This window comes from Staurois parvus, unplaced genomic scaffold, assembly GCF_062004578.1.
Source record: "Staurois parvus isolate SC_StPar_1 unplaced genomic scaffold, SC_StPar_1.0 ptg000170l, whole genome shotgun sequence".
NCBI classification, from domain to species: Eukaryota; Metazoa; Chordata; class Amphibia; order Anura; family Ranidae; genus Staurois; species Staurois parvus.
In genome coordinates, this window is record NW_028317966.1 from 5,103,757 (window position 1) to 5,123,109 (window position 19,353).

Sequence of the window (19,353 nt, forward strand, 5' to 3'; positions counted from 1 at the left end):
GTCATTTCTATAGTCTAGCATGGAGCCCACCTGTCCTTTTTACTCTCTGGCATGGAGCCCACCTATCCCATCTATGCTGTGGCATGGAGACCCCTGTCCTTTCCAACATTTAAGTCTGAGCCCACCTTTCCTTTCTCTTTCTTGTTTTCTAGAGTGGAGCTCACTTGTCCTTTCCACATTCTAGTATGGTGTTTACATGCTCTGAGTAGCTTGAAGCCCACCTATCCTTTCTACTTTCTAGCTTGGCGCTCACCTTTCCACTCTCTAGCTTAGAACCCATCTGTACTTTCTCATCCCTAGCATGGAAATTCACCTGCCTTTCTACTCCCTAGCTTGAAGCCCAACTGTCCTTATTACAGCGCTGAGCAAACCCTTTGGCGCTATATAAACACGATAAATAAATAAATAAATAAATTACGCTCTAGCTTGGAGCTGACCTTCCTTTTCTACACCCTAGCTTGAAGCCCATCTGTCCTTTCCACTTTCTTTATTGAAGCTGATCTCTCCTTTCTGTTCTGTACCTCAGAGTTTATCTGTCCTTTCTACTCTCTCTAGGGGTAAGTTCACCTGTCCCTTCCACCCTATGGCATGCCACTTACCTGCTCTTTCTGATTAACTTGAAGCCCACCTGTCCTTCTTACTTGTAGCAGGGAGCCCCTCTGTCCTTTCAACTCTTTACTATTGAGCCCACCTTTCCTTTCTACTCACTAGCATGGAGCTCATGTGGCTTTTTTATTCTCTAATGTGATGCTCATCTTTCCTTTTGAGTACCTAGCTTGGAGTTCTCCTGCCCTTTCTACTTTCTAATTTGGAGGCCACCTGTCTTTTCTACTTTCTAGCATGGAGCTCACCAGTCATTTCTACTTTCTACTATGGTGCTCAGTTGTCCTTTATGCTCTCTAGTGTGGAGCCCACCTGCTCTTTGTGCTTTCTAGCTTGGCGCGCCTCTGTTCTTTGTACTCCCTAACACTGAGCTCACTTGTCCTTTCTACTCTCTAGTGTGCAGCTTACCTGCCTTTACTACCATCTAGCTTGGAGCCTTCCTATACCTTCTACTACCTAGCTTGGAGCCCACCTATCATTTGTACTACCTAGCATGGAGCTCACCTGCCTTTTCAACTCTTCTATTATCTTGGTGCTCTGCTGCATTGAACCCTCCTTTCCTTTGTAACATGAAGCTCATCTGTCTTATCTACTTTATAGCATGAAATATACCTATTATTCCTGCTTCATAATATTGTTCCCCTATACTTTTCATTTTCTCACATGGTAGTATACCTGTACTTTCTCTTAACAACCATGAAGCATGTCTGTTCTTTCTATTATCAAGCACAAAGCATGCCTATCCTTTCTATTTCCAAGCATAGATTTCACCTGTTCTTTCTACCTTCTAGTAATGAGTACTTTAAAGTCTTTTGCATGCAATATATTAAAGCTTTCTACTATGCAGAATGAGAGGAACTTGCCCTTTCTACTCTATTGTCTATTTTTCCTATACTTTTCATTTGGTTGTGTAGAAAACACCTGTCCTTTCTGTTCCATAGAGAACATTGTGGATAACTTGTCCATTCTATTTCACAGCATGGCACTCAACTATCCTTTCTGTTCTCAACTTAGAGCTCTCCTGTTTTTTCTACTCACTAATCTTGCTCTTCTGTACTGTTTATTCTATTCCTCAAAGACCAATTGTTCTTTCTATTAAAGTGCTTGTAAAGGCTAAAGGTTTTTTATACCCTAATGCATTCTCTTCACTTAGGTAAAAAGTTAAATCCAGTGACTAGGGTGTGGGGGTAGGGTTGAGTTGAACTGTGTGTTAATAAACAAACACAGTGTGACTTGGGATTGAGCACACATGAAGTCTCCCAAAACAAGCAGCTTGCTATGGAGTTACTTGGCAGTAGTATTATTAATTTATTATTATTATTATTACAGGTACTTATATAGTGCTGTCAATTTACGCAGTGCTTTACATATATATTGCACATTCACATCATTCCCTAACCCACCGGGGGCGTACAATCTAAAGTCCCTAACTCACATTCATACATTCACATCAGGGCCAATTTAGACAGGATCCAATTAACCTACCAGCATGTCTTTGGAGGGTGGGAGAAAACTGGAGTACCCAGAGGAAACCCATGCAGACACAGGGAGAACATGCAAACTCCCGACAGGTGGTGCCGTGGTTGGGATTTGAACCAACGACCCTAGTGCTGCCAGGTGGAAGTGCTAATCATTTAGCCACTGTGCTGCCCCATGGAGCCAGGAGAAGAGGACTGGGGCTGCTCTGTGCAAAATCACTGCACAGAGGGGGTAATTCTAACATGTTTGTTATTTAAAAAATACTTGAACCTTTACAATCACTTTAAATAATGTTCAACTCGGATCCATTCGCTAGCTTTGAGCTCACCTGTCTTTTCTATACTCTACCATGGAGCCCACATGTCCTTTCTACTTTCTCTCTTGGAGTTCACCTGTCCTTTCTATGTTTTAGCTTGGAGCTCCCCTATCCTTTGTATTCTGAAGCTTGGAGCATATCTGTGCTTTCTGCTCTCTTGCATGGAGTTCACCTGTCTTTTGTACTGTCTAGTTTGGAGCCTGTTAGTCCTTTTTACTCTTTTACTTGGAGACAACCTGTCATTTCTGCTCACTAGCTTGGAGACCACCTGTTTGTTCTGCTCTCTAGCTTAAAACCTATCTGTGCTTTCTACTCTATAACTTGAAGATCACTAGACCCTTCTACTTTCTACTCTCTAGCTTGAGGCTCTCTTTAAATGAACCCTTCTTTCCTTTTTATTTTCTACCATTAAGCTTGACTGTCCTTTCTTTTTTCTCTCATCAAGTTTAACTATTATTCCTACATCATAATTTAGCACTCCTATCAGTTTCATTTTCTCACTGGGAGAATAGCTGGAGCTCATCTGTACTTTTGCTCTGTACTATTGTCTTGTCAGTTTCATTCCACAGCATGGGGCTCACTTGCCCTTTTTTATTCCACAGCATTGCACATGGCATTAAATTTCAGCTCCTGGCTTTTTCACCCCAGTAGATTTTTACATTTGCCTTTTATCATATACTTGCCATACAGTAAGCATTCCATTCCCTGATACATTACACATGTCTCTATTTTATGTATTCCTTACCTTATCCATGTCTTCTTTGCCTTTCAGTCTCTCATATCTTTCCTATTCCAGTTTCCTTACACAGTTTTTGTTCTTAGCAATGTTCCCATCTAGACTTCATCTATGAGTGCAATGATTTAACATCCTACAAACTCTACCAGATACACAATTGTTCTCGTGGTTAGCATATATCTGTTTCCTGTTCCTTTATGATGGCATCACTAAGTAGTCCCACAGCTGATTTTCCCACAGATTACTCCTTATAACTTAACTGTCTGTTTTATTTGAAGTGCAATTTATATCACTTGAAAACATATGTTCTGTTGCTGTGCTCAAAAAATAAGCAAAAAAAAAAAAGAAAAGCAATGCAGCATACATTTAGGGTTAAAATAGGTATGGATTTTCAGACTCTTCTAGCATTTGTTAGAAACCAAAATACCTAAAATTACTGTGTAATTATACCCAAACTTTTTTTCTTTGTTTTGGATAGAATGGCTAAAGATTACCACGCTTGTTTGGTTTTATTGTTATCCACGGCTCTGTCAGGGAACCTGACATTGCTCCTGTCTTGGGAGCATCATTTTACAAGACAGGAAGTGAAGAGAAAGATACAACAATAAAAAGCTTGCATGGGTTCTAGCCAGTTTAAAATATTACTTCTATCTTTGTTGCTGTTAGAGAGATTTCCCCAAACTTTCTGATGTGGGGACAACCTTTTTACCATACAAGAAGTGAAGGAATCACTCCAATGGAGCCTTCAACCTGGCAGGAGTTGTAATCCTTCCCCACTCTTACCAAAACTAAAAAAGGTTTTATAGATATCCTATAAAATATTTCTAATTTTGTAATTTATGGTGCTTATTACATTATTTTAAACAATACCGCAAATGTGTAATAAATTCTACATTTTGTAGTATAAGAATATTTACATAATTTCCATGAATTTTCTATATCTCCCATTCCTATTAAAGCTTCCAATAGAACAGAGTTTGGAGAAACAACATATCATAGCAAGGACCACTCAAAAATATTTTATTGGTTTTCTACCTTTTTCTTTTTGCCAATGCAGCTGTCGACAAAGTCACCAGAAAGCCCCTGTGTACAACCAGTATTCACACCCCTAGTCAATTATTGCCCAAGTAAAAACAATACCTTACTGTGGATTGATTGACAGCTGGAAACATTTAGTGTACAGGTCAACATGACAGTGGGATGGGCTCCAGCTGTCATCTGACTTACAATTAGTAGAAATTAGTCCCTAAGTCCCATAGTGTTACTGCAGTCTTCACAAATGGTATATTCGCCACATGCCCTATGATCTATGTATTTCTTATAGAAAACACCTACAGTACACAAAAACATTTTTGTAGTAACTTATTTTATCTCATTCAAAATTTTGATGGAACCCCACCACCACCACCACCAGTGTACTGTCTTCAATTTTAACATGTCTTAATTATTCTTAACAAGTATGCCTATATTGAGAAGAAGTAGCAGGCGAGCTGTCAGTGTATAATACTAAGGACCAGAGCTGTGGACAAAAGATAACTACTTTGTCCTCAGTAGCTTGCCAGTATTTTTCAGAATCTCAGATCTCAGGGCCTTGATGTACATTCTAAGCCCTCCCACCACTTCCACTACCACAGCAAGCAAGTGCTGAAAGAGTTGACCCAACAATAAGTTAAAAAACAAGAGTTGTAGTAGTCTTCCTTGACACAACTACTCAATAACCCTCATAACATGTCTTTAAACTTTGGATTTTGTTTTGTTGCAAAACTGAAAACAGCTATCTTGCCAGTTTTTGCCTGAGGGACACCCTGGAATGTTTTACAGCTTGAAGAAGAAGGCACTAGGCATACAGGGTTAATGTCAGTGCTGGCTGGGATGGCTAGATGCTCTGAGGGTTATAAATTTACAATGCTAAGAGAGCTAATCAGATTCTCATTACTGCACAACTTGCAAAGGGGAAGCTGTGACTAGTGAAAACAATTCTAAAATCTCCTCCTGTGCATCTGACATAAACTTTTCCTGATAGGAAATGTCACACAGGGTTAAGGGTCAATGTCAGCAGCAATCTCTACAGCCCTTAGGGATACAGCACTAAATTTGTGTTATCTCCACATGCATACAGGTTTTTATGTTTAATTTTCCCCAACATTCCACATAACAGGGCCTCCTTTCAACCCCCTGTCCTACAGCAGCCATGTAGGCATCTATGGCAGTTGTTATGCAACTGGTGTTCCCCCTACTCTTTAAAATCACTGAGTGACAGAGCCATGATATGGAAGAACAGGAATGAAAGCTCCTTTGACTTTTCTGGGAGCAAAACCTCTTTGTTCCCTAACTAGAGTTGCTGAGCTATGACATTCCTAAAAGTATGAAAAAGCTTAATTTCATTTTTTTCATAGAAAAAGGTTGTTGTTCTAAAACTACATTGGGGTTATAATAAAGGAAAACTGTTCTGAGAGAAATATCTGGGCTGCTGTTGTTCCTGGAACAAGTACGGTACTGTTTGCAGAAACACCACATCGGTATAATTGTTGCTGTTCAGAGATTCAAAAAATATTGAAGCCACTCTATCAACATGACAGTCACACAATTTACATTTTTAGAAGGAAAGGCCAGCAATCCCAGCCTTTGTATTTCTCTCAGCAGAGGTTAACTTTACACGTTAATAGCAATAATAACAATTCTAGTGTTAGTGAAAATGCAAAAGTTGAGCCATTAAAAAATTCTGCATAGAAGAAACAGTTGACAGCAAGGGTGGACTGACCATTTGGAAACTCGGGCACTGCCCGAGGGCCCCATGAGATACCCCTGGTACCTTTTTCATAGGCTTTTTTGAGTTTGGGCAAGGACACAGGGGCCCCATGATCCCCTATTGCCTGGGGGCCCCATGAGTTGTCAGTCCGCCCCTGGTTGACAGTTCTGACTACTAGTCAGTGCAACTGTCATTATGACTCTGTGAAATTGAGCTACAGTAAAACCACTGTGGAGAAATGTCTCTTGTGGAGTTGCTCATTCCTAAAAACCCAGCAGGTGATTCAACCCATCAGTGCCCAACCAAAAAAGAATTAGATAGCATTTTAAATATACAGAATGTGTTTCATCAACATTTCATTCTTGCAATCTTACAAAATTTTGATCCTTTTCAAACACTATAAATATTCTGCAATGATCTATAGTAGAATACCATATGCAGTACAGTAAAGTAAAGTTTACAAAAAACACTTGTGTTGCAGGGATACTTGGAATGGCTTTGCACTAAATGCTTATGTAGCATAAATGTAACCAGTATGACTGTACTGTTTCCTAAGACAGAAGAGAATCTATTAAAAGTTGCATTCAATTAAAAAAAAATTTAAATCTGTGAATTTTTCATTTTCCAAATGACCTGCATGGAGAATCCAACCTGTTTAGTACAGTGATACTGTTAACATCTAATTGATTATATTAACCATGACCTTATTTTTTCAGGTTGCGTCCTGGTTTTGCCTGTATTTATATTTCTTCCAGCTGCAGAACATTACCTGCCTAGTTCCTTAAAACTTTAGCTTAGTTTTTTGCTGCTTCTCACAATTACTACTTTGAGCTCATGCAAGCTCAACAAGGACAATAACGTAGAAAACTGCAATAAGTGAAATAAAATGTATTTGTGTATGATAGCAAGACCTTCTTTTTAGACCTAACACATCTGAAGCATACAACCTGATGGGTTTTTCTACAACTTCCTGTTTTCTTACTTGCTTTAACTTTACTCAGTAGCCCAGTTGAGCATGCATCAGCACCAGCCAACGCAGAATTTGTGAACAAACCTGCCGCTTCTGCAAATCAAACTGCTACTGCTGAGCTATACACAGCACTACACCCAGCATCACCGCTTCCAACTGCGGCTCTTTCTGCTGTCCCCCCTGCTGCTTTCTCACCTTTCAGCGAGAGGTAACGCTTTTTATTTGCTTATATTTTGTATATTTTGCTATGAAGAACACAAATATTTCCAAATAAGTAATTAATTGAAATATATTGTATGAACATGTCACCATGGCAAATCGATTAAGGCAACTACTTAATAGCAGGTACCAGAAGGTGTCTACACAGATTTTGTCTGTGCCCCTCTTACAGCCAGGAGTCTCTGCTCAGGCACATTGACTTAGGCAGAGGTTGGAACTTCTGATCATACAGCGGTATGCAAGGACTGTATAGTGAGTTGAGGGGGAAGAGTTCCAAACTCTGACCAGGCTGAAATGTGTTTACATCTCACATCCTACAGCTGCAAGACATTCATTACAAAATAATGGTAACTTGCAGTGCCGCTATTATTGTATTATGTTAGTCAAATCAACTTGCCATAGTGACAGATTTCATATTACCAGGCATTTGCAGGTTTACAAGTCATGTTTACTTATATAGAAATTAGAGTGTAGTCCACCATTTTCTAAGCATGAGCCACAGCCATAATTTATAAATAGGAACAGTGTAGTCTAGAAAATGTGGATCCAAAACATGGGCCTCTTTCCAGAATACTGTTCAGGAAGTGATTTATATTGACAAAAAAAAAAGTTTCATGGATAAAGACATCCAGCTCTGGACGATGTTTAGGAAATTATATCAAAATCTTTCATATACACAAATAAGAGTTAAGAGTCTTTAGTTTTTAACCGTAATTTACGATGCCCATGAAGTAAAATAGTCTGGTCCCTTTTACCATGTAATCTATGTTAACATGTATGTTTGTATATTTTATGTGTGTTACTAATGACTTGCAGTCTTTAAAGATTACGTTCTACTTTGCCATATACAAATTACTGCTGGTTTAGATGAATTGAAAAACATTCTCAGTAATCACACAATACAAAATAATATAAGGCAGTTATATGGCAGTTTTAACCAATCCTGGGCATGGTTCACCCCCTTGGTTCGGTTCATTTATGTAGTGTGAGTGCTCTGAATGGCTCCTGGGATCAGTTAAGTAAATCGTGCCCAGAACTATTTGGAAGAGGTGGTCCCAGGCACGGTTCACTTGTGGTCTGGTACAGTTCTCAGAATGAGTGTCATAGCACAGAACTCTCCATAAATGACTAGGTATAGAAGCAGGCACCACTGTGGTCTGGTTACCACAGGAGATGATGCAAGTGTGCCCAAGTACACTTCTAAGTGTGTCCAGTATGAGTGCAGATCAGTTAGGGAGTGGAGAGAGAGGACAATTGAACTTGGGAGTGGTTCAGTTCAACTGATCCAGCTGAGGCCCCTAAAGTTTTATTATAGAACAGTTTGAACATTGTAAGGGCTCTGCTACATCTCTGGTTGGTGTACTGTATGACCAAAAATCAACCATCATGAGTCAAAAAGGCAATTTTATTAGCCATACAAGAAATTTTTAATACAGGTGCTCCATGTAGTTTGTCCACTAGAGTGTATTATGTTTCATTTGTGATATGGACTTTCACGATTAGCTGAGCCTTAAAGACAACTCTTCATGAGTGAAACATAGAGCATGTCACTGCTGACCTCCCCATCTGAAAATGCTAGTTGTCTGGAAGTGAAGCTGAGCGTCCAATACTACATGACAAATTTACAAATAATGATCTGGCTTTTTCAGAGCTTCATACTTATTCCAAGTCAGAGATTTAGAGGGTACCAAATCCAATGGGTAGGATAACAACCAGGCAGCTAGCATTTTCAGGAGGTCAGCAATAGCAAAAAGCCCCCTGACCCCCACCCACTCCCATTTGGCTCTCTTGAAAAGTTTACTTACTATAAATATATAGACTGTATATGTATAAACATACACACGTGTAAATATCTTCCATGTGTGTCTGCCACTAGCCTGCTCTCACCATGTTTATAACAAATATTCAGCAATATTATTAGTATTATTTTGTGATGTGTGGTTATCTTCACGTTTATTAAAAAAATACGAATACAATATGCCAAAAGTAAGAAATTTAATATTAAAAGAAGGAGGATTTTGACAACGATTATCAAAGTGGATTAAGTAGAACAGCATCTAGTGATATTTGTTGTTTGGATCTTTCACTGCTAGTGAATGGCTTGTTGTGGACATTTCATGGAATTATGGTAAACACGGAGTCTCAGCTGCATTTCATCCGTCTGTCTGTTTTGTGTCTCATGCATTGCTGTGTCATTTGCAGAAGTCCAACTGCTGCCAGCATCTCTCCTTCACAGAACAAACCCATCCTGGGCGCTAAGAACATATCTGCTGCAGCCTCCACTATATCTTGTGCCATTTCTGCACAGTCTAGGTATACATTTGCTTCTTTGTGTCATGTTTTGATCGTGTTTCCATATCTGTTTGCCAGTCTTTCTCATGCAACAGGTCATTGTACATGAACCATGTTCTTGATAAATGGTTGGAACACAAAGGTCCTATGCAATAGCTGTGACAGCAGTTCCTTGTAACATTATTTAGCAGATGATGATGTTGTAAAAGTCAAAAGGTTTTACATGTGCTTATTTTGCAAGATGTAAAAAAAAATAAAATTGCTGATGACTTTTAAAGCAAAGTTGTCTTACTTATGCTCTGCCAGAGGTGCAGATGACCTGCATACTTTTTTCACGTTCGTGAATAATTAAGAGGTAAAGCCTCAGAATTAGGATGACAATCCAGAAACATGTACACCTTGAAGTCAACAGTGGTAATTTTATTTACATTTTGTAAAATAAGCACTGGTAATAAACTGAGGTTTGAATTTATTGGGTTACTGAACCTGCCTTTTGTTAATTAACTCATTACCACTTTATGGAATAAGACAAATGTTTGTGTTAATAATGACAGTGTTGCCTTCCAACCACAAAACCTGCTTTACAGAAAATAAAATACAAGACCAAACCACTTGAGCACTTGTGAATGTGAGGATTTTAAAACTTTGTATTGAACTAATGATTACCTTTCCTTCAATTCTTAAGCAAATGTTAGGTTTCTCACCATTTTCTTTTCTACAATAATGACGAGACATTGCTTTATACCCTTAAAAATTTAGAGTCTTTTTTTTTTTAACTAACATGGGCTCTTTCTACACTATTTTCTTTTAAACAGCCAAATTTTCTCCAATACAGGATATTTGTTAGCAGTACTGGAAAATTTCAACATCTAACTAAATTTTCATATTTCAGCTTTGGGGGTCACAGACAGGCAAGCATATTGTTTGTATCTTGCGTAAAAAGTAACTACTTTCTAAATGATCATTCATTTTAAGCAGGAACCATTTAAAGCCATGTTTGGATTTTTATTTCATAGCATTTAAGTTCAGCTTTAAGTGATGTGAGATCCTGTAAAAAATACAGACTTTTAAAATGGCTATGTACAATTAAAGGAACCATCTGGAATTAAAACTGGGCCTCCACAGTTGTTAAAATGGCTTCATTACATGGAGGTTAAGCCAGGTTTCAAAGGTTATGATGACTGAAAAAATAAATAACATGGAGAATAGCTGTGTTATTAGTGTTTCCTGTGTTTTAGACGGATGGTAGTTACTGTGGTAATCACCTATGCTATTTAATTTATCCTGTTTTCGTTGCCAAATAGTTGTCGAGCCTTGAAAAAATGTCATAAAATATATACAAGAGTATGCCTGGGTCTTTAGGTACAGGACAAGTACTTTATTTGCAATGCTGTACCATATTTCAGAGTGCTTGTTCTCTGTACCAGAGAACATTATTTAAGTGGTTTTAACTGACTAATGAATACCATAGTGATAGCCCAAGTTAGTTATACTTCAAATACTTTTTTGAGATCACTGTGTCATATTTATCATAAAATCGTAATACAACCGTAATAGTAATAGACCATAATGTGGCACACAGAAATCAGCCCTCTTGCATTTTCAGGTTTGTTGGCCTTTCACCAAAAGTCATTTCTGACTATTAAATCTTACATCAGTTCCTTAAAGAGCCACTGTCATCAAGAAAAAAAATTCAGTCTGCTCACATTTACAATTAGCACTTACTGATGCTGGCCTTACATAACAATTCATTAGGCCTTTTGTCAGTAGATTTCTTAACCCTCTATCACTTAAGGACAGTGTGTGGTCAATACCACTACTAGACTTTTTTATTGACAGTGTCTCCAAATGGTGAGAATTTATTAAATTGCTTTCTTTTCTTTTAGCATTAAGCACATTTCTAATTAACTATGCAAATGCATTGGCCCTTATTACAAAGATGGAGTAATTTTTCCACCTCTAACTGATTCCACCAAATTGGATATTACTCAGATTCACTTATTCTAGCTTGTGACAGTCTCCAGCCTTGCCAGGTGTTATGCAATAAATGTTTTCTATGGGTCCACTGCAAATTACACCTTCTTAAAGCTGAATTGCAGATACCATTGTTATTACGGTAGTGAAATCCATGCTGAAATGAATTCCCCACCTCCATATGTGCATGCTGAGGCCAAGTTTGTGTCATAATGGCCCTAGCAGCATCACAACATGTCTCAAGGCCATACGGTCTTTACTTATCCTAGCCACACCTGCACATTTTGACTAGTTGCCAGCTTTGCATGTAGAAAAAAAAGATTTTCCCGACAGTGCTTAACATTGAAGAGTGAGAATGTAGAACCTCTATTCAAGACCACCCATGCAGGGGCAATGAAGAAGTGGTAAAGGTGGTCATATGATCATTTTAAATGGATTTAGGTACTCTAAAAAAAAAAGAGGGGGGAAGGTGTGCAGGAAGGTTTTAGGAAGCAGCCCTTGATTTTATTATGTATCCTGGACTGGTTATTTTACTTACATAGTCCATTGCTCAAATTCACTATCAGCCAAGGGACAGCATAAGATAAGCAGACAATTGAGGATGACCAATGGAGTCAAAGCTCCTAGTATCAGAACACTATAAAACAGTATTAGAAAGGACACTAGGAGACCACTGATTGGAAAATGTGAATTTGCAGTAGACCAGTAGGAATAATGGTATAAGGCTTCAAGCATTGCTAGAATATAAAAGTACGAGTCTGATCCATCTTCTTTGTCTGGATATCCGTGGCTTGCAAAATGATATATCTGGATCTGGTTAGATTAGTTATCTCACTGGCATTGCCAAGCTTGTTGGAGAAATTCCTAAGTTCATCATGGTCATGGCTTAAACCAGAAGAAACAAAATATCATAATTGACAATTTTTTTAAGTATTTGGAATGAGTATATCTGATCATGGACATTCTTGACAATATTTCTGCTAGTGAAAAACAGTATCATTGTTTTGGTCAAGCAATCAAACTCTATAACAGGAAATCTTGTTTATAAAGTTGTTGAAGGCCTGAACAAACTAAAGTTGCTTTCCCAGGATGCTACTATCTAACATTTAACTCTTACAACAGTTATACATCCTGATATGTTCCTTTTTTCCCTATGCAACGGGTAGACACACATATAAGTCTCCCATGCTGCCACCAGCCTTGGAAGCCCTTTATATTACACCTATATTTACCACTTCACCTCTACTCAAGAAGAGAAACGTAACAACCAAAACAACCAAAAGAACTGGTGTCTCATATCTACCAAGAAAAGTATCTCCGAGGTACAGCTACAGCAGCTGGCTAGATATTAACAAGTTCCTACCTTCAGTGCTGAGAGGTCAGCAACTCTCCATCCACAGTCAGACAACGAGGATAAAGCACCGTTGTCAGACAAGGCTTAAAGGGAAATCATCATTTACTATGAATTGCATTTAGCATTTTGATATCCTATTGGTTGGTCATGCTTTAAATGAAACATCATTAAGGATACCATAATTTTTAATATGTGATTTGGAAGATCAAAAATAATGAAGTCCCACAATGAAAACAAATGCATTAATTTTCCTACAGGGTGAGAAATAGATTAGCATAAGTTCAACATTTCTAAGAAGATGTTTGGGGGAAAATTAGTCCTGGAACTGTAATATACACTTAAAGTTACCAAGCACCATGCCAGGTCCCGTGCCTTTTTCTTTCCAGCCATAGGTGTCAGCAATACCCTGGGATTTATCTATTGTTTCCATTTGTAGATTCAATCAAAGTAACTCCTTACACTGCTTTGTATATAATTCAATCAACTTTACTGCACAGGCAGCTTCTGGAGAGAGATCACTTCACACCTTGTCTCTGACATGTTTCACTCCCTATAGGGGCTTAGTCATTTAGTCATTCTATGCCTATGTTTTATCACTAAGCCCCAGTAGGGGACAAAACACATCACAGACAATATTTGGAGTGGAGTGTCTAAAAAACAGTCATTGAAATAATGCTTACTGAATTCCATAGGAAGTGGTGTGTGGAGTGACTTTGATTGAATCTATGTATAGATCTGACAGTTTAACACATAGGGAACCAGAAAAGATCTTCTTAGGCAAAAAATAACAGCTGACATTACTTTTTTTTTTTTTTACAAATGCTAGTCACCGGGCTGTAATGCCTACCTAATAGCTTTAGTGGATTTTTGGATTCCATTGATTCAAGACAAGAGTGCAGATTGGACAGTTTGACTTCACTTGCTGCATGCTTGTTTCAGATCAGTGACATAGTACTAAATGTCATAGACAACCTGGGAACTAGAATTGTAGGGCAGAATTTTACTTTAATTTCAGGTTTCCTTTAAAGGAGAACCCCATTAGTTTAATGGTTTCTCAAAAAAGTTCCATTCAAGGCATGCCATGGATGATAAATATCACATCCTTGTGCTCTCAACCGGACTGTCAAACCATCAAATGGCTGGTAATAACAGATCTAATGTGTAGCACCATGGCATTTGCAGATCCAACAGATGGCAGCTTTCTTGGCTGTACCAGATAGGGAGGTCTGTTCCGCTTTCAAGTATTTTTTCTTCATTTGGATTGATTAAGGAACAGTTATTTTTTTTTTGCCTGTGTCCCATTGGGGAGATTTCCCTTCACTTCCTATCCTACAGTCAAAACAGAAAGTGAGAAGAAATCCTTCCAAAGTGAGGGAATCCCAGGATGTCAATAGGGTCATCAGGACTAGTGTCCACATTGAAAGATTTCCCCTCTATTACTGTTCTGATATAAACCCAAAATTTGCTATTTCCTTTACTTTCACTTTTGATGATGACAGTAAATAAGACAAGTAGAGAGGGGGAGTCTCACTAACATGGGCACAGACAGCAATAAAAACATTGGTTTTATTCCATCTCCACTCTATCCAAAAATAGAAAAAGTTTTGCCTTTAATTAAACTTTAACCAAATTTACAATTCTTGGTAGGATGGATTCTTGGCCTTGTTTTACATCTTAACATATGTTTTTTTTCCAAATACTGTAGAATTTTGGTACACTGTTAACAAGGGTCAGTTTTACTTTAGAAGCCAGAGCATTGTTAAATAAAATCTCTTCATTACTGAAACCATAAAACATAAAATCAGAGAAAACAAGTTAGTTCTGTTAATTTGTTGATGAGAAAATGCTAATTCTGGCAATTTTCTATAAAGTGATCATTTCCCTTTAAGGAGGAATATATTTTCACACCTTGTAAGCACTCAAGGGTTTTTTGTGGAACATTGATTTCCACAAAGCGTGTGCTCTTAGCGGTGTTTTTAGATGTGTCTTTGACTAAGTTTGCTTTCACTTTGCTTAGTAATTCTGGCTAACAATAAGCTTTTTGGTGTTGCCCTTTTTTGTCAGTCATCCTTTTACCTTGTTTGACATCCAATCATATCCTTTTCTCCTTTACAGCAAAACTGCAGGATGCTTTAGACTGAAGTTTGTTTCACTAGTTACATTATTCATATTTATAACCATTGTTTCATCAAGAACATATGAGGGTAATCTGAAAAGTTCATGGTCCGGCACAGGAGTGACCACACAGACATCACTGCATAACTTATCACTGCACCAAGTCACTCTTCCAGATGTTCAGCACTGAAAATGGTGCATACTTGTTATGTGGTTTTCATGTGCACTCTGCAAACAGTTGACATCTCCTGTAGTCAGGTATAAAATGGAGAAAGTGAAAGAAGAAGGCTTGAAGTGTTCCATCAGTGGGCAAAGGGATGGAAACTGTCTTCTGAGATTCCAAGGGTATGAAGCAGCTTACAGAGGCCTGTTGCCATCACTTTGCCCACTGATGGAACACTCCAAGCCTTCTTCTCCATTTTTCTCCATTTTCACTTTCACTACGGCGATGCCATCTGTTTGCAAAGAGCACTTGAAAACCGTATAGCGCACACATGCCCTTTTCCATGCTGAAAGATGGAAGAGTGGCTTGGTGCAGCAATAAAGTTTCATGTCTTTGTGGTCGATCCTTCTGTGTCAGGCTGTGAGTTTTTCAGACTACCCTCGTATTTCAAAGCTGTCCTTCAAAGTTGTTTGACAGGACAGTCCCAACTTCTGGAATGTATATAGCACAATATTTACAGAAATGGGTGTGTTCTTTCTAAATTTGCAGATATAGGCTTGGACTAGGGAAAAATTAAAGGACTACATAGCAGTATTTATTTCTTAAAGAAGACATGTTAAAATGGACCCCCACTCCATCTTAGTGCCCTGCCTCCTATCATCATGTCCAAAGCATTGATTTTCTCAAAAAAGAAAAAATTTTGGTATAGGTCTGATTAGGATGTTAATCACATAGAACAATAAATATGTGAAGTTCCTTATTTACATTACAGTCTAAGCAGATTTTAATAGTTTAAGTTTAAATGTTCAGACTTATTGGCTATCCTTAATCCTTTGAACATAGCAATATTATAATTTCTCCACAATCTATTTTGTGTCTTGTACAAAACATATGTGGTTTTAGAATATTTTTTCCAACTCTATAAGAAAATCTGTAATTGTAGCAAACTTTAAGAAAGGAAATACTGTATACAGTATGTGTTCAAAGTTTCACATTTGTACAGGGCATTCCCTGTTTCCAAAGCTGCATATCAGTTCCTGTGTAGCTGTAATTTGGTGTAATTTTCTTCTTTGCATCACTACTCAGAGAATCACAGACCCAGAACAAGAATTCAGGTCAGTTCTAACACTGCTCTGGCTGCATGTCTGTTCCAGATCAGTGACTCACCAATCAGTGAGGCAAGAACAATAAAAACCCCAGATCACACACCTTGAAAAATATGGAGGCAGTGGCTATCTATCCTAAGAAGCTATCTTTTTAAAAAAAGGTCAAGTGTGTGGAAGCCAAAATAGTACATACTCTGTCACTTGGCCAATGAACCACTTGCCTTTTTTTTAGTTCATGTAATTCACACTGTTCCATTTACCCTCCATGTATAAATAGACAAAAAATAAAATATTAAGCTTATAGCAAGCCATTCCTTCCATGAAATATTAAACATACAGAAGGCCATTCCTTCCATGAACTACTGACCAACTGTAGCTTCTACACCGTTACTCGAGGAATGGTTTACTGTGTCTACGACTAGATCTGTATTATAGGAAATGTTGATACATTTTGGGAACCAAATCCTTTGGAGTAGACAGCAATAGGAATGCATCTTAGCTTTACATTATACTCATTTACAAATTAAATTACAAAGGCTACTGTATCTACCATATCAGGCATACTGTATCTACAATACATTTGAAAAAGTATTAATGGAAAAAATACTCAGTTTGTTCACATAGAAATGTTTATCATGAAGAGAGCGCTTAAATTTCATCCTATTTTTGTTAGTTCAGAAACCCAAATGGCTCACAAAAGTTTCCTATGATTTTTTTTATTTATTTACAATGCTGGAGTATATACGTATGTGAGAATATTTGGTACCACTGCATGTATGTTTAATTCTTCATGAGCTTTGAAAGTGGTCAATAACAAGGTCAGTAAAATGGAAATATCTTCGTTTGGATCTGTTTTATATGTTTCATATGGTGGTTTTATTGAAAAAGATGTCACCAACCACACTATGGGAAACGATCGCTAGTGTAGATGTTTTAAGCAGTATAACAGACATGACCTCTTGTTATTCTTTTAGCTTTCATCAGCAAGCAACCTTCTCTTCCAGCTACCAGTCAAAAATAAGGTATAGCCACTATCTGTGTAGTGTTAACTGCTATAGTATAAAATGTAACCAACTTACTAAACCCAGTACTGTTCTTAAAAGCTATCTCTTAACTCACAGCAAGTGCATATAATGGTAAAGGCAAGCATTAGGATCGTGGTACATTTATGCCCCCTTCCTGCCTGATGTGCTTTATGTATTAACAAGGTGTTGGCAGAGCTACAAAGTGGACATACAAATGAAGATGTGTGTGGGATAATGATAAATATGTCTCAAGCAGTACCACTAAAAAAGCATCGGATACATTTTTCAGATCCTTTTCTTGCCCCAAATAACACCTTCTGTTTTCCCAAGAGCCCTGTTGTTTATCCATATGCCTTTCTCTGCTGGCACATCCTTGGATGCTTTTCCTGTCTCTGCTACTATAGGTTTACTGGTAAGATTCCTTGAGTGAAAAAAAAGAGATTGAAAGAACAACTACACTTTAGCTGTCTTCAGTTTTCCACTGAGGAAGCTGTTGGGGTTAAGGTACGCACATACATGGATTTAAGGGCAGGTTGAAGAAGTGTTCCTAGAGATTACAATGACCATTAAAATTATTCAATAAAACAGAGCAAGACAAATTTAGCAAAGTGCAACTGGAGTACCGATGTCAACCAGTCCATTTTGTACTGGCTGTCTCTGATAAAGTGAATTCTGATTGGTTGCTTAAGATTAATGCATTTTGTGTTTCTGCGCTGTTTATTGAATACGTCCACAGCTTTGTTCTGGATGCTATGTCATGGATATGTGTACTTCATACTTGCCAACAGTCCTGGTTTGAGTGAAATGAGATCAATGCTGCTTATATATGGAATCCGGTGAGATGAGGCATTGGGATTTATTTTATCCAGGACCTGGAAATGTTGGCAAGCTTCTTGATGAGAAAAGACAACCATTTATGTAAATGCATGGATCTCAATGGATCACTACATATGGCTGTCTCATGTGCATGCATATATCATTCCTCTCAAAGGTCTTATGTGTCCTCGTGTATTTGTTTCATGAGCATTTTTAGTCTACAGAAAGCAGTATGTCATTAACATTAACTAACTTTAACATTTGGTTCTTATTTTACTTTGTTAAAGTGGTGGAAAATAAAAAAAAGTGTTAAGGAGGAAAGTTCATACCTAACTTTAAATATAGTTTTTAATTTTACTATGTTAAAGTGGTAGGAAATAACAAAAATGTTAAGGAGTTAAAGCTCATAATGAGTGCTAAGCAAGTAACTAACTAACTAGGAGCCTGTATAAATGCATCCCCTATGGTGGTCTATAGATTACTGCCTAGGACTGCCATTAGGAATCTGCCAATCCACATTGCCTAATCTAGCTGTATTTTACACTTAACATATCCTTTGATTTTAGTGCATCTAGCCAAGGCTTTTCTTCAGCAACTGCTGCCAAAGGTCCCGTGCCTTACGGAGGGTACAATGAGCCCTCTGCTCCTGCTCCCAAACCACGGGTAGTGACAACTGCAAGCATCAAACCATCTGTTTATCAACCAGCTCCAGGTAAGAAAAAGACTTATAGCAAATCCATTTGGTATTAAACATTTTTAACACTGTTGCAAGAAAAAGAAACAAGTTCTATTATTGAAACTAAGCGCAGCTATAAGACTTCTTTTAAATTTGTAGATACAGTCAGTCAAAAAGTGTCTGCCCCTAGATTACGCAATAGAGATATTCAAAGAAGTGCAAACAAATAATAATAAACTTTCTTGCAGATTTCTACCTTTTTTTATTCCGAAGAACTAGCTGTTTGTTTGTCTGTGTCCATGTAGAATGCATCTGTATGGGAGTGGCTTTATAATTACCAATCAACTACTGCACTCACAGGGCTCTAATGAGGAAATTGGCAAGGCCGGCATCCCTTTAGACCTGATTTCTCTGAGGGAGTATCTCACCAAAAATGACAATTTTGTTGAAGGGGGTGCCAAAAATATGACTTGTAGCTTAGTGTAATCAGTAAGACAATCACAGAAGCAGCATCTGTGTACCAAATGCATCCAGGTGGCCATCTTGCATTGCGTTTTACAGAAAACTACAGCACTGCATATTGCAAAGGAAAGGTCATTTTTAATAACATTCAATCGCAACATGACTTTAGGCAGAGGTTGTACAAAGGGGAGGAAGCCTTAGAAAAGGCACAATAATACATACTTATTCCAATGCCCTTATGCAAAATGAGCAATTAAACCTTGCGGAAACCAAACTGCAAGCACCAAGTATGATAAAA

The 19,353-nt window shown here is 37.9% G+C and overlaps 1 protein-coding gene and 1 long non-coding RNA gene across 5 annotated transcripts in view; one reads left to right on the forward strand and one right to left on the reverse strand.

The window, feature by feature from the left end:
* The window catches only part of LOC149462708 (uncharacterized), a 109,004-nt gene that overhangs the window by 20,482 nt on the left and 69,169 nt on the right, over nt 1–19,353 (reverse strand). The gene's annotated exons all lie outside the window — the stretch shown is intronic.
* The window catches only part of LOC149462709 (LIM domain-binding protein 3-like), a 77,770-nt gene that overhangs the window by 12,351 nt on the left and 46,066 nt on the right, over nt 1–19,353 (forward strand). For 2 of the 4 annotated variants that reach the window (XM_089676488.1, XM_089676490.1), the window contains 4 exons: nt 9,275–9,385; nt 12,505–12,660; nt 17,051–17,098; nt 18,484–18,629. In XM_089676488.1, the coding sequence (XP_089532614.1) occupies nt 9,275–9,385; nt 12,505–12,660; nt 17,051–17,098; nt 18,484–18,629 (461 nt within the window). The remainder of the gene's footprint in view (nt 1–9,274; nt 9,386–12,504; nt 12,661–17,050; nt 17,099–18,483; nt 18,630–19,353) is intronic. The other 2 variants (XM_089676489.1, XM_089676491.1) reach the window with 1 other exon arrangement.